The 13,521-nt window shown below is 38.3% G+C and overlaps 2 protein-coding genes and 1 long non-coding RNA gene across 3 annotated transcripts; 1 reads left to right on the forward strand and 2 right to left on the reverse strand.

Annotated features, from left to right (window-relative positions):
• The first annotated feature begins 1,104 nt into the window (after positions 1-1,104).
• LOC103516416 lies at positions 1,105-2,390 on the forward strand. The gene is made up of 2 exons (XM_026828821.1): positions 1,105-1,578; positions 2,221-2,390. The coding sequence occupies exons 1-2, from the start codon at positions 1,326-1,328 to the stop codon at positions 2,388-2,390; spliced, it is 423 nt and encodes a 140-aa protein (XP_026684622.1). The 5' UTR covers positions 1,105-1,325.
• A 601-nt stretch (positions 2,391-2,991) lies between these two features.
• Positions 2,992-8,143, reverse strand: LOC103516417 (tyramine beta-hydroxylase-like). The gene is made up of 6 exons (XM_017447035.2): positions 7,690-8,143; positions 5,291-5,488; positions 4,582-4,666; positions 4,108-4,274; positions 3,655-3,837; positions 2,992-3,183 (listed from the first exon to the last, which is right to left on the reverse strand). The coding sequence occupies exons 1-6, from the start codon at positions 7,957-7,959 to the stop codon at positions 2,992-2,994; spliced, it is 1,095 nt and encodes a 364-aa protein (XP_017302524.1). The 5' UTR covers positions 7,960-8,143.
• Positions 5,874-6,773, reverse strand: LOC113470409. The gene is made up of 2 exons (XR_003393469.1): positions 6,641-6,773; positions 5,874-6,323 (listed from the first exon to the last, which is right to left on the reverse strand). It is a non-coding gene; the product is annotated as an uncharacterized LOC113470409 (long non-coding RNA).
• Positions 8,144-13,521: the final 5,378 nt, after the last annotated feature.

Genomic DNA, 13,521 nt, shown 5'->3' on the forward strand with positions numbered 1-13,521 from the left:
GAGGTTTGACTGGTTTGAGGTTGAGGTGGCCGGTTTCCGGTTTTTGAGTTTGCCAAAATTTGAAATTTGAATTTGGAGGGAATCTTTTGTAAACAAACGTATTGGTGTGAAGTTGACAAAAGCTTTCTATTTAAGTAGGAAAGGCTAGGAAATAGAAGTCCCAAAATCGAAGAAAAAAAGGACAGAGATTTGGCCCGCCGAGGATTCTTGCTGAAACTAGTTAGTTTGACAAAAAATTCAGACACAATTAACTTGAAGTTTAGTTCAATTTTACCTGAGGTAAAGCAAGAGTTTAGTTCAATTTTACCTGAGGTAAAGCAAGAGTTTAGTTCAATTTTACCTGACCACTTTTACATTATTGCCACCTGTTGCCTGTTGCAGGTCGGAGTTTTTTCCGCCTATCCTCGACTGAAAATATACCTATCTCATCAGCGAAAAAGAGAAAAATCCTACGAAAAAATAAAAAGAAACATGAAAAAATCCTTGGCTTTCGAAATGAAAATTCCTTGGTCTAAAAACATGATCGCTCTTTTCTTGCGAAAAAAGATTGATGTAAACGGATCTTTTCATCTTTCCAAATGGATTCAGTGCGTTGTGAAGACAGCTATTGCCTAATTTTTTTCTCATCTCTTATCATTATCAAAAGCATTCACTTATCTCTCCTCTCTTCCTGCCTCTCCATTATTAGAATTAGATTAGGATTAGTCTCCATTTTCTTTGTTCTTTCCACTTTCCATTCTTGTACCTTTGTGATTTTCTAGATTCCAGGTCACTAGGTTTCTTTTTTCTAGAAAAATTGCCGGTAATTCCGTGTCTACTCACTTTTACAATACAATATTGCCACCTGTTGCCTGTTGCAGGTCGGAGTTTTTTCCGCCTATCCTCGACTGAAAATATACCTATCTAAAAAGAGAAAAATCCTACGAAAAAATAAAAAGAAACATGAAAAAATCCTTGGCTTTCGAAATGAAAATTCCTTGGTCTAAATCTAAAAACATGATCGCTCTTTTCTTGCGAAAAAAGATTGATGTAAACGGATCTTTCCAAATGGATTCAGTGCGTTGTGAAGACAGCTATTGCCTAATTTTTTTCTTATCTCTTATCAAAAGCATTCACTTATCTCTCCTCTCTTCCTGCCTCTCCATTATTAGAATTAGATTAGGTTAGTCTCCATTTTCTTTGTTCTTTCCACTTTCCAATTTCCATTCTTGTACCTTTGTGATTTTCTAGATTCCAGGTCACTAGGTTTCTTTTTTCTAGAAAAATTGCCGGTAATTCCGTGTCTACTTACCACAAAAATAGAATACTACCATAAACCCTGAGCTATGAGTGCCCACAATCAACCTGATGTAGCTGATGCTGTAGTGGAAATGCTGAAGAAAAGACATCAAGCTGAGAAGTTCTTGGACAACATCCTCAACTTCAAACCTCTTGTTTCATCAAGACAATCCCTCTCTAGATTCATGGATGTGTTTGTTTCTTCTGTCAATGGATTGAAGGCATTAGAACTGGAAAACTTGAGTGAGTATATCTTGTACTCATTAACATTGAGGAAACTTGATCATAAAACTAGGGGAGGCTTTAACATAATGATTATTCTTGAAAACAACAGAGAAATAAGCCCTAGAACAGTCGAAAATGATCAACCTTCGTGACCGAATGAGTATTGGCTTGTACACCCGGCAAAGTCAATGTTTTGATTCATTTATTCATTAGATAGATTATCAGGTATGCTTAGAATACGCAGTGTACTCAAGAGCAAAAATGAGTAGCAATAAATAATTAATATGTTTTAGATCCCTACCAATCCTGGGGGATTTCAATATTTTGAATACGCTTCTAAAGGAGTATTTGGCTCACTTTGGTCAGTGTTCAGCTGTTCAGTAGTCAAAATAAAAATCCCTTTCATCCTAATAACACATTCTGTATCTACTTTACCTTGACGACATTCCGAGAGCGAACTTTCACGGTGACGTCCACCTTGCCTTTGATTCCCAAATTGGGGAGCCAAATATTCCTGGGGGATTTCAATATTTTGAATACGCCTCTAAAGGAGTATTTGGCTCACTTTGGTCAGTGTTCAGTAGTCAAAATAAAAATCACTTTCATCCTAATAACACATTCTGTACCTACTTTACCTTGACGACATTCCGAGAGCGAACTTTCACGGTGACGTCCACCTTGCCTTTGATTCCCAAATTGGGGAGCCAAATATTCGAGGCTTTAATGCTATTGTGATTCATGAGAATTTGACTCCTACTGTGAATGATCTTGTCAAATATGTAGAAAAGCAGCGACACATTCAAGATATTGTTTCTCAATGCCAACAAGATGCTAGAAGTAGTGGTAGGAATAAAAGAGAAAAGAGAAAGGCTTTGAAGCTATTGTGAATCATGAGAATTTGACTCCTACTGTGAATGATCTTGTCAAATGTGTAGAAAAGCAGCGACACATTCAAGATATTGTTTCTCAATGCCAACGAGATGCTAGAAGTAGTGGTAGGAATAAAAGAGAAAAGAGAGCCTCTGATCAGGCTCCAACAAGTGGGAATGAGGATGGAAGTAAACAAGAGGTCCTTGAGAAAAATGTCTCAAGCAATTCAAGAGGTCGTGTTAAGAAGACAAATTGGCGAGAAAGAGTGACATGTCATCATCAAAATTTATTTTAGAAATGAATGATAGATCAGGGATCAATTTCTTAGATGGAGAACTCAATATGGGAGACTTTGTGGCACTCAAGACAGCAGCAACCTCCTGGGATATGGGGCCAGACTCCGAAAATTTGAAGCATTCCCCCCCCTCCTTTACATCACTGTTTGGACCCTCTCTTCTATCAGCCATTCATCAGGGTAATAGCTACATGTATGTGTATGTTTAATTGGCTCGTCCTGAACCGCAGTCAACCTTCGTGTAGACCTGTGCTTGTTCTTTTCAAGCAGAGAGAACCCTTTGAAACTATCAGCTATGTAGCTAGACTGCTTAGAGTTTATACTTACTCGTGCATGTAATTGAAGAATGTCCTTAGATTGTCGCTACTCACTGAACTCTTGCACACTTCGAGATCCACTAGTGGATAGTAGTGGATGTAGTTGACGCACATCTCGTCAGTGATGGCGAACCCACCTAGGGTGATATTGGCGCGGCTCTGAGTGTTATACACGCAAGTTGTTATGAGCGCATCACCCTGAGAGGGAAAAAAAAGAATGGAATATACCCTGTTTATACTGCCAGAATGAGACTGAAAAGTCCTTTTACCCCCACAGTCTAAACAAGGTCCTCAGCTCCTCTATCCAAGTCCATTAAAATCGGACCAATACATATCTACTTTGATAAGGGAGGAGCTGTCGGGCAAAATTATTCAGTTTGAAATTAGACGTTAATTAAAGAAATCTGATACCAACCTCAGTATTGTAGTGGTTAGCGCGGTGGACCGGATCTGGAGGTTGGTTGTTCGAGTCCAAGTCAATTCATAAAATTTAGCGTAGTGCATTAAGCGGGGAACGACATTTGTGACAAGGACATTTGTGACAAGCATTTATGCTTACCACACTTAAAATGCCTTCCTTAAGGAAGTTTGGTAATTCTGGAATCCCAACATAACCTTCGGAACACACTGTAATAACGTCTTGTGGGTATTTAGTACCTATCTACTCACCGGAAGAACAGTCACAGGGTGTTTCAGAAGGCGGATCTCTTGGAAATGGGGACTGTAATGGTTGTCCCGATTCAGTTCAGCCAATTCCCGCCCATTCCGAATGTGCCGAGTATACACGCGTTTCCCGGTCAAATGTGTGTGAAGTTGGGATCCGAATACTTTGATCCCCTTGCTGGGTAAGCCCTGAGGGAAAAGGGATTTTTTTAAAGAGGTTTGATAGAGGGAACTGTAACTGCTAAGGTATAATCGTCCCGAAATCGAAGAGAGACGAAGACAGAGTAGAAGAAAGTCAGCTATTCCGAGAACGATCCTTATCTGTTCAGGATAAAATCCGCCTCGGGCGGGAATCGAACCCGCGACCTGGCGTTTTGCAAGGCAGACGCGCTACTAACTAGGCTGGCTAAAAGGAGAAGAAATAAGAGGAGGAGGAGGGTGCCCAAGTTTTGAACCTACCACTGTGGTGCATTCAGAGGTGCAGTATCCAGACAGTGTGAAATAGTTGGTGCGAGGTGGGACAGCCATCTTGTCTGTATACTCCAGTCCGAGTTCCATTATACCCGCATCATAACGTCTCAGAGATTTGCTGATCTGAAGTCTCAGCCCAGAACTATCGATAATACCTGAAACAAAGGAAACGTAAATAGAAATTGTTTTTTTTTTTCTTCCATTTGGTTAAAAAGAGAGGTTTGATGGAGGGAACTGTAACCGCCAAGGTCTTATCGTCCCCAAAATCGAAGAGAGAGGATTGGAGAAAGCCAGCCGTTCCGAGAACGAACCTTATCCCTTCAGGATAAAATCTGCCCGAACTAGCAGCCTAGCGCTTACAAGGTAGACGCGCTACTAACCAAGCTCGCTGGCAGTTTGGAGATTGGGACTGTTAAAAGGAAATAGGTAAGAACTAGCAAATCAAAGAACCTTTGGTCTTACCCGCTATATGTTCCGGGTTATTGTAATGAACCTCCAACATGACATAGCTGTTGCTTGCTGGGCCTCCAATGGGTCGACCTGCCTCCTGAAAGACGAAAAAGATCGTTATAGGTACATATGTATTCATGGTATCCATCCAAAGCAGCTGCTATCTCAAACGTCATCAGTTTATTGAAGGCTGAATTGATTTCTGCTTGGTAGGGGTTTTTTTTCCGGGTTTAATGTCACTGCGGTCACTGATGTGTATTTTCTTGCTGGGGGTTTTACACATACTTCGGCGACAAGCTACCCGCCTAGCCGCCTACTCATCCGAATACCAACCACGCGCAACGTTACGTTGTTGAACTTCAGTGATTCATTGGGAACTGGATCATTTAACGTGCTATCGCTGGCTGAACTGATTTCTTGTTTAAATAGCTACTGTCTTGATGCTGAAGGTGTGTCCAAACATAGTCGACCGACGAAGTGAAGAGGTGAATCATATATTGTCGAGGTAGTGTACAGTTTCAGTCGATGACAAGCGATCAACGGGGTCGACTATGTGTGGACACAGCTTAATACACAATTCGTTGGCAACTAACTTACTTTGGGGTATCGGAAGGGCAGTGCCCCCATTGCCCACGCAGCCAGGACACTCTTACAGGACTCCAGACGGGGTCGACTATGTGTGGACACAGCTTAATACTCAATTCGTTGGCAACTAACTTACTTTGGGGTATCGGAAGGGCAGTGCCCCCATTGCCCACGCAGCCAGGACACTCTTACAGGACTCCACTATGGGGGGCTTCTCAGGGGAGGAGCAGGGGCCTTCGTACAGAGGTATGTCCTGCTGTGGAGGAGCAATACAATGGAAGAGCTCCATGTGGTGCACTATGCCTTCGCTGCTCGGTTGTATGGCTGACTCGAACTGGGGAACACCGAGGAGGTAAATTAGTCAAAACTTTAATTATAGTAGATGGTCGATCAAACAATTCTCTAGTTCATGATAACAATCATAACATAGCTGATAGTAGCAAAGATGGCAAAGTCACCCAATCACGTTCCTACAGAAGAGGTACTTCAAAGAGACCAATAGCAGTGGTGGATGAAAAAACATGCTTTGTTTGTGGTCAGGATTTCCACAACCTTCTATCCTGTGTTGTGTTCAATAATTTTGATTCTGAAAAATGCTTGAATCTAATTAAACAGAAAAAGCTATGTGCCAATTGTTTTGGTCATAACCATAGGTCTTTTAAATGTCCCAATGAATCAAATTGTGATCAGTGTAAGGCCAAACATCATTCCAAATTACATTTGACTTATGGACTGTTGAAATATCCTGCCAAGCAGAATTTAAAAGAGAACTCTGTAGGTAACAGAGATGAAACAGCAAGGACCAGCTCCTTCAATGAACTTGATGGTAAATTACCTAACCATGATACTATCTGTAATGATGACAAAGGTGTTTACAATGGAAACGAAGGACAGGAAAAACACACAACTACTTCTCATCATCTTGGTGCACAACTGGAGAATGTCTGTAAAATAATTGAGTGAAGATATAACAAACTTTTGCTTCATGTGGTGCTAGCTTGTCTTGGAACTAAATTTAGTGGGAGATTATTTTTCTTCTATTATTTTTATTTGATTGAATCAATTACTCTCCTAATAGAAATCATTTGATATATGAAACTTACATAGGTATGTACTTATCTTTTTCAAATGTTGTATCCAATATAATTTTGGGGATTAAAAATAGGTACCTATCAACTCAATATACAGGAAACTTTATTTTTTACCAATGCTATTATTTTGTTTAGAGAGCAATTCCTAGTAAAAGTAGGTATTCTCAAACTTTTGCTTCATGTGGTGCTAGCTTGTCTTGGAACTAAATTTAGTGGGAGATTATTTTTCTTCTATCATTTTTATTTGATTGAATCAATTACTCTCCTAATAGAAATCATTTGATATATGAAACTTACATAGGTACTTATCTTTTTCAAACATTGTATCCAATATAATTTTGGGGATTAAAAATAGCTACCCACTATAATAAATCTAAATAAAAAAAAATAGGTACCTATCAACTCAATATACAGGAAACTTTATTTTTTACCAATGCTATTATTTTGTTTAGAGAGCAATTCCTAGTAAAATGGTTGGTTCTTTAGAAGTTTTGTTTTTTAGTTGCTTATAGTTTATTTGTAAACTTTCATAGATATATTTTTTATTTATTTTTTCCTAATTTTCATAAACATTAATACATTCTTTTATATATTTTGAATATTGGACCAATAAGAGTTTGTTCTAAATTATATATCATCTATGTCAGTGAGGCTGTTTGGAATAAACGTCCCCATTTTGATTTGTTGGAATCCAACCAGCACTTTGATTGTCCTCACACGAGTACATATCAAAGTAGATGTCAGCATGTGTTATGCACAGACAATAATCTGACCATATGCCCAATGTCGCATCGTGTCTTAAAGCCATTGACAAAATTTCAGTTTATGTTAAAATTATTTCATGTTAATTCAAGCCGGGCTTCGCTTTGAACTCGACGTTCGCGCTTCTTCCGTCCACCGCTAGGCGTAATTGGGTTAACCTTATACTGCCATTGATCTTGCGCCCTTAGAGATGGAAACTCTCAGGTGGTTGTAGCCGTGTTGTCTTTATGGGATTCTTATTTGGAACTGCAATATCTCGGTTTAGGGGGAAGTGGATAGAGGACGGGGGTGTTGGGCAAATTCTCCCAGTCGCCAGGGAATTTCAGTCCGTTGCTTTGGTTACACTGCATGGACATCGTGCTCTGGTCGAAGAACTCCTGCAGGACTCTGGTCTTCTCTGGAGTCCAATCTATGGAGTGATAGTTGTCGCTGATACCTTTGTCCGGGGAAATGCTCGTGTTAAGCATAGATGCTCGTCACAAAATATGTCGTGACAAGTAAATACACTGCGATAAATTTTATGACTTGATTTGGACTCCACCAACCTCCAGATTCAAAGTCCACCGTACTAACCACTACACCACTGAGATTGGTTCCCAATTCTAAGCACAGAACCGAAAAGAAAACTTTGAACCCCAGACATACAAAGTGAAAGCCGAGTGTGGCCTAGGTTTGCGCTTACCTGAATCGAGTTGTGTCTATTTTCATCGCAAAGTACCAGGCAGTAATCAGCAAAGCTGAATTCGCCATAGTTGGAGAAGCCAATTGCAAACCAGTCTCCTTTGTTCAAAGCCGGTGTGAGATGAACTTCAAATTTGATCCAGCCTGAGTCGTAGTTCGGTGACCAGAAAAGCTTATAGCCATGACTATTTAATGGTATATCGAACACATCCCCGGACACCAGAAGAAACTGAGACACTAGTGAGAAAAGGCCAAGTTCCCTAAGAAACATTTTTGATTTTTTAATATAAAATTATCACAATTTTTTTTTGTGGTGCACTTTAGATCAATATTTCACATTAGGTCGATATTTCGAAGCTACATAGGTAATTATTACGATATTTTCATTTTTGCTGTCGATTGCCAAAAGTAGTTCGACCTTTTTCTTCTTCTAATGGTGACGAGCAGAAAGTTGAATGACGTGGACTGATTAGGAATGACGTGGAAGGATTAGGAATGTTGAGCTTCTTTTCCATTCTAGTGATGCGCGTTGGAACACCAAGATAGATTTGAACGTCAAGGTACAGAGCTTTCAAAATACGTCCCCGATCTGTTTGGTCTAGTACTCCCTGAGGATTTTTTCCTCTTTTCAAGGGTTTAACATCACTTTACTATATTTGTATAACAATGCCAAGTTCCTATCTGAGATCTTTCAAGATTGTTTCACCAAAACTCTCGATGACACATGGCAAACATGTTTATACCTATTAACACAAATGAAATTTGATCATTCAGTTTTAGGGCCGATCAGGTAATTGGAGGCTCCTTAGTTTTAGAGGTGCATTTTTTCTGAGCGTTATAAATTCTACTGTTTACTGTCTTTTCAAAAATTCAAAGGCAGGCATAAATAATAAAATTAATACCTAATCATATTAAAATTAAAGAATCTGATTTCAGCTGACTCCGTGCTTTGGACTGACTCTGCTTAGGACTTCCAGAGATCCGAGCATTTCCCTAAATCCGAGAAGGGAAAGTAACTGACAAAAGCTATATTAATATGATAAGAGCAATAAAACGTTTAGAATAGGACAAGACAAAAATATAGGACGAAAGTTTAATAAAAGCTCCGGAATGTGGAGACATTCCAGGCGAACATTCCAGAGGGAATGCGAAAAATGAAGACGTGAGAATATTATTGTGAGCTGGAAATTCCAATGGCAAACCTCATTCACTGATCAAACTCATCTAACTGATGAACTTCAATTCTTTTTTATTGGCAAAAATCGTTTCGACAAATAGGTATAACTATAGGCATCTATTTTTTATTATTATTTTTATTGTAGGTATACAGAGGTTTAATAGAGGGAACTGTAACTGCCAAGGTCTTATCGTCCGAAAACCGTAGAGAGAAGGGAGACAAGATAGGAGATACCCAGCCGTTCGAAACTTATCCCCTCTGGATAAAATCCACCCCGGCCCATTATTTAGGAGGTTTACGTGCGAGCGAGACGAGGGAGGGTTGAAATTCGAACAAATTAGCTTAGAGGCTGAAGGGTAGTGCTCATGTCTTGTGAGCGCTAGGTCGCTGGTACCACATATTTCCCAGGGCGAACCTGAAAGGTTCGTTCTCAGAACGGCTGGATTCCTAATATCCTGTCCTCCTTTCTCTTTGATGTCCTCGGTTCTATTGATATCACCTTGTAAAAAGGTAATCCAACCAGCCGTGGCCTTTTCTAGGTACCTACCTATGAAGGTATAGGGTAGGTACCTAACTACTTGACTTTGCTGAAGAAAAAGAGAGAGAGAGAAATAAATAAAGAAGTTGTGGTGTGTAACATTGGATAATATCTTTATTTCGTCTAAATTAAAAATAAAATTATAATTATGTTCAGGATAAAATCCGCCTCGGGCGGGAATCGAACCCGCGACCTGGCGTTTTGCAAGGCAGACGCGCTACTAACTAGGCTGGCTAAAAGGAGAAGAAATAAGAGGAGGAGGAGGAGGAGGAGGGTGCCCAAGTTTTGAACCTACCACTGTGGTGCATTCAGAGGTGCAGTATCCAGACAGTGTGAAATAGTTGGTGCGTATTATTATTTTTATTGTAGGTATACAGAGGTTTAATAGAGGGAACTGTAACTGCCAAAGTCTTATCGTCCGAAAACCTTAGAGAGAAGAAAGACAGGATAGGAGAAACCCAGCCGTTCGAAACTTATACCCTCTGGATAAAATCCACCCCGGCCCATTATTTAGGAGGTTTACGTGCGAGCGAGACGAGGGAGGGTTGAAATTCGAACAAATTAGCTTAGAGGCTGAAGGGTAGTGCTCATGTCTTGTGAGCGCTAGGTCCCTGGTACCACATATTTTCCAGGGCGAACCTGAAAGGTTCGTTCTCAGAACGGCTGGATTCCTAATATCCTGTCCTCCTTTCTCTTGATGTCCTCGGTTCTATTGATATCACCTTGTAAAAAGGTAATCCAACCAGCCGTGGCCTTTTCTAGGTACCTACCTATGAAGGTACAGGGTAGGTACCTAACTACTTGACTTTGCTGAAGAAAAAGAGAGAGAGAAATAAATAAAGAAGTTGTGGTGTGTAACATTGGATAATATCTTTATTTCGTCTAAATTAAAAATAAAATTATAATTATGTATAGTATTATGTATATAAGTACCTATATATATATGCATATAAATAAATAAAAAATATGTATAGTAAAATAAACATACACAAACAATAATTACCTATAATAATATTACAGAACGTACAAACGTACAAAATAAATAAATTGAAAACATCTAAAAGGCATTGAAGCAAATCAAATTATAAAATATAAATCTGCCAGAACGGAAAGACCTACTCAATATTTTTACCTACCAGGATTAGGTAAAAGTACCTACCTACTTTACAAAAATCAACCGCAATAGGTAGGTACCGCACTACCGACTTATTTCAGAAAAAGTCAAAACCTAGGTAGGTACTCTAGTAGGTAGTAAAAATAAACCTTATTTATTTTCTTGCACATTGCATAACTACTATAAGTTAGGCGGCCATAGGAATTACATGTTTATTGATTTTGACAAAACGCCCTAAAGACCCAGCCATACTGTCAGTTTATTGATTTAAATCGTTTAGATAATTTAAAATCATACTATCATATCTTTGCTCTTTGCCTGCATAGGCGGTTCTTGCCTCAATTTTTGGGGGGGCTTGATTTAGCTTTACGTAAAAAAAAATCTGGTGTGAACATCACACGACTTTCCTTATCCTATTGAATGATGCTTATTTGAGTATTATTTGACCATAAAATTTATATCTATAATGGGGACATCAGATTTATAATATTTTTGTATGTTTGGTATTTATGAGGATTATATTTTGTCAAATAAGGTACCTATAACTTTTTTTAGGAGATAATGTACTTTGGAAGAAGGTATTTAATTATTCTAGGTAGGTAGATAATGTAAACTACTTATGTAATATGTATACTTGTTAGGTAGGAGTTACCTAGACTTAGCTATTTTTAAAATGATAAAGAAGTAGGTAAAATACCTAGTTTGTTAAACAAGTTTTATAATTTACATATTTAGTTTTTAAATGTTGAACTACTTATTTAAAATGTATAAAGTAGGCATAATTAAAGTTAAAATTGTAATAAGTATGTACGAGTATGTATTAGGTATATTGTATCCAAATTCTAATGGGCTTACGAAAGTTATTCTAGTTTCTGGTGGGGTGGTAGGATACCTAATGATAATGAATTAATGAACCTAAACCACCTACTCGTACTTACAACTTACAAAGACCCTCAAACTTTTAGAACTACCAATCCCCAGTAAAATTTATAATAAATAAGTGATATAAAAAACTACGACTCTAAATTACTAGTAAACAAAATCAACACAATTAAAACAAGTAATAAACTATCTATATAAAAATCAAAATCCCGGAGATCAGCTGCTGGTGTACCAAGATTGCAGTGAAACAGCAAGTTGGCCATCGAAGTGAAGCAGTGGAATTTTAATCCCGGAGATCAGCTGCTGGTGTACCGAGATTGCAGTGAAACAGCAAGTTGGCCATCGAAATGAAGCAGTGGAATTCACAAAGTTACGGAGTCTATAATCATTACGACGTGAAGCAGTTTTTGTTTGATGATTTGGCCTTCAGTACCAATCTGTATAAGTACCTTAGTCCCTACACTCCCTACCTTAGAACAAATTAATCCCGGAGATCAGCTGCTGGTGTACCAAGATTGCAGTGAAACAGCAAGTTGGCCATCGAAAGGAAGCAGTGGAATTCACAAAGTTACGGAGTCTACCATCATTACGACGTGAAGCAGTTTTTGTTTGATGATTTGGCCTTCAGTACCAATCTGTATAAGTATCTTAGTCCCTACACTCCCTACCTCAATTGCTTGATCTGTGAAGATGTGTAGAAAAAGAAAAACAAAGTTTAACTTTACAAAAAGCCAAATTGAATTGGTAAGATTTTCGTAGCAAAAGATGTGTAGAAAAAGAAAAACAAAGTTTAACTTTACAAAAAGCCAAATTGAATTGGTAAGATTTTCGTAGCAAAGCTTTCGTAGCCATAGGAAAAGCATTCTCTAGCTAACATTGATTTGGTTGGTTTGGTTTTATGCAACGATCATGCATCCATAAAGCCCATTTACTATAATCAACAGGTAGGTACCTTAATAAAGTACTAATTATGTCATCTTCTTCTTCTTCTTCTTCTTTCACCTTTTCCCGTGTACAGACGGGGTCGGCGTTTTTCGTCTGCCTCTCAATTAGCCCTATCTAGGGTGCTACTACTTATGTATGTGTCTACATATAATTTTCCATAGGGTAATATCCCTAATAATCCCTTGGAAACTTCAGTACCAACATCACGAATTTCATTTTTTTCTTTTTTTGCTGAAGGTTCTAAATTTTCAAAACTTCCATTATGATTGATTACGTCAAAATGTTAATGTAAAAGTTACTCACAAATTAGATGATTGAAAAGTTAAGGCTGAGTTTATCATATGTAGAAAAGCAGCGACACATTCAAGATATTGTTTCTCAATGCCAACGAGATGCTAGAAGTAGTGGTAGGAATAAAAGAGAAAAGAGAGCCTCTGATCAGGCTCCAACAAGTGGGAATGAGGATGAAAGTAAACAAGAGGTCCTTGAGAAAAATGTCTCAAGCAATTCAAGAGGTCGTGTTAAGAAGACAAATTGGCGAGAAAGAGTGACATGTTTGGAATGTCAAACTGGAAATCATCCAGTAGAAACATGTGCTCTGTTTCTGAAATTTAATGCCTACAATCGGAGGAGATTTGCTCAAGTAAACAAAATTTGCACAAACTGTTTGAATGCAAATCACAGTGCATATTATTGTCAGGTGAAAAATTGCTGTGAGAAATGTTCAAACAAACATCATATCTTGCTGCATAGAGAAAAATCTGCTGGTTCTAACACAAGGAAAACATTCACAAATTCCAATCGGAATAAACTGAGCAAGACTGATTCTAATCATGTTGAAAATAATGATCCGAACAATTCTCTAGTTCATGATAACAATCATAACATAGCTGATAGTAGCAAAGATGGCAAAGTCACCCAATCCCGTTCCTACAGAAGAGGTACTTCAAAGAAGCCAATAGCAGTGGCAGATGAAAAAACATGCTTTGTTTGTGGTAAGGATTTCCACAACCTTCTGTCCTGTGTTATGTTCAATAATTTTGATTCTGAAACATGCTTGAAGCTAATTAAACAAAAAAAGTTATGTGCCAATTGTTTCGGTCATAACCATAGGTCTTTTAAATGTCCCAATGAATCAAATTGTGATCAGTGTAAGGCCAAACATCATTCCAAATTA

The sequence above is a fragment of the Diaphorina citri genome, unplaced genomic scaffold (assembly GCF_000475195.1).
Source record: "Diaphorina citri unplaced genomic scaffold, Diaci psyllid genome assembly version 1.1 scaffold1563, whole genome shotgun sequence".
Classification (NCBI taxonomy): Eukaryota; Metazoa; Arthropoda; class Insecta; order Hemiptera; family Psyllidae; genus Diaphorina; species Diaphorina citri.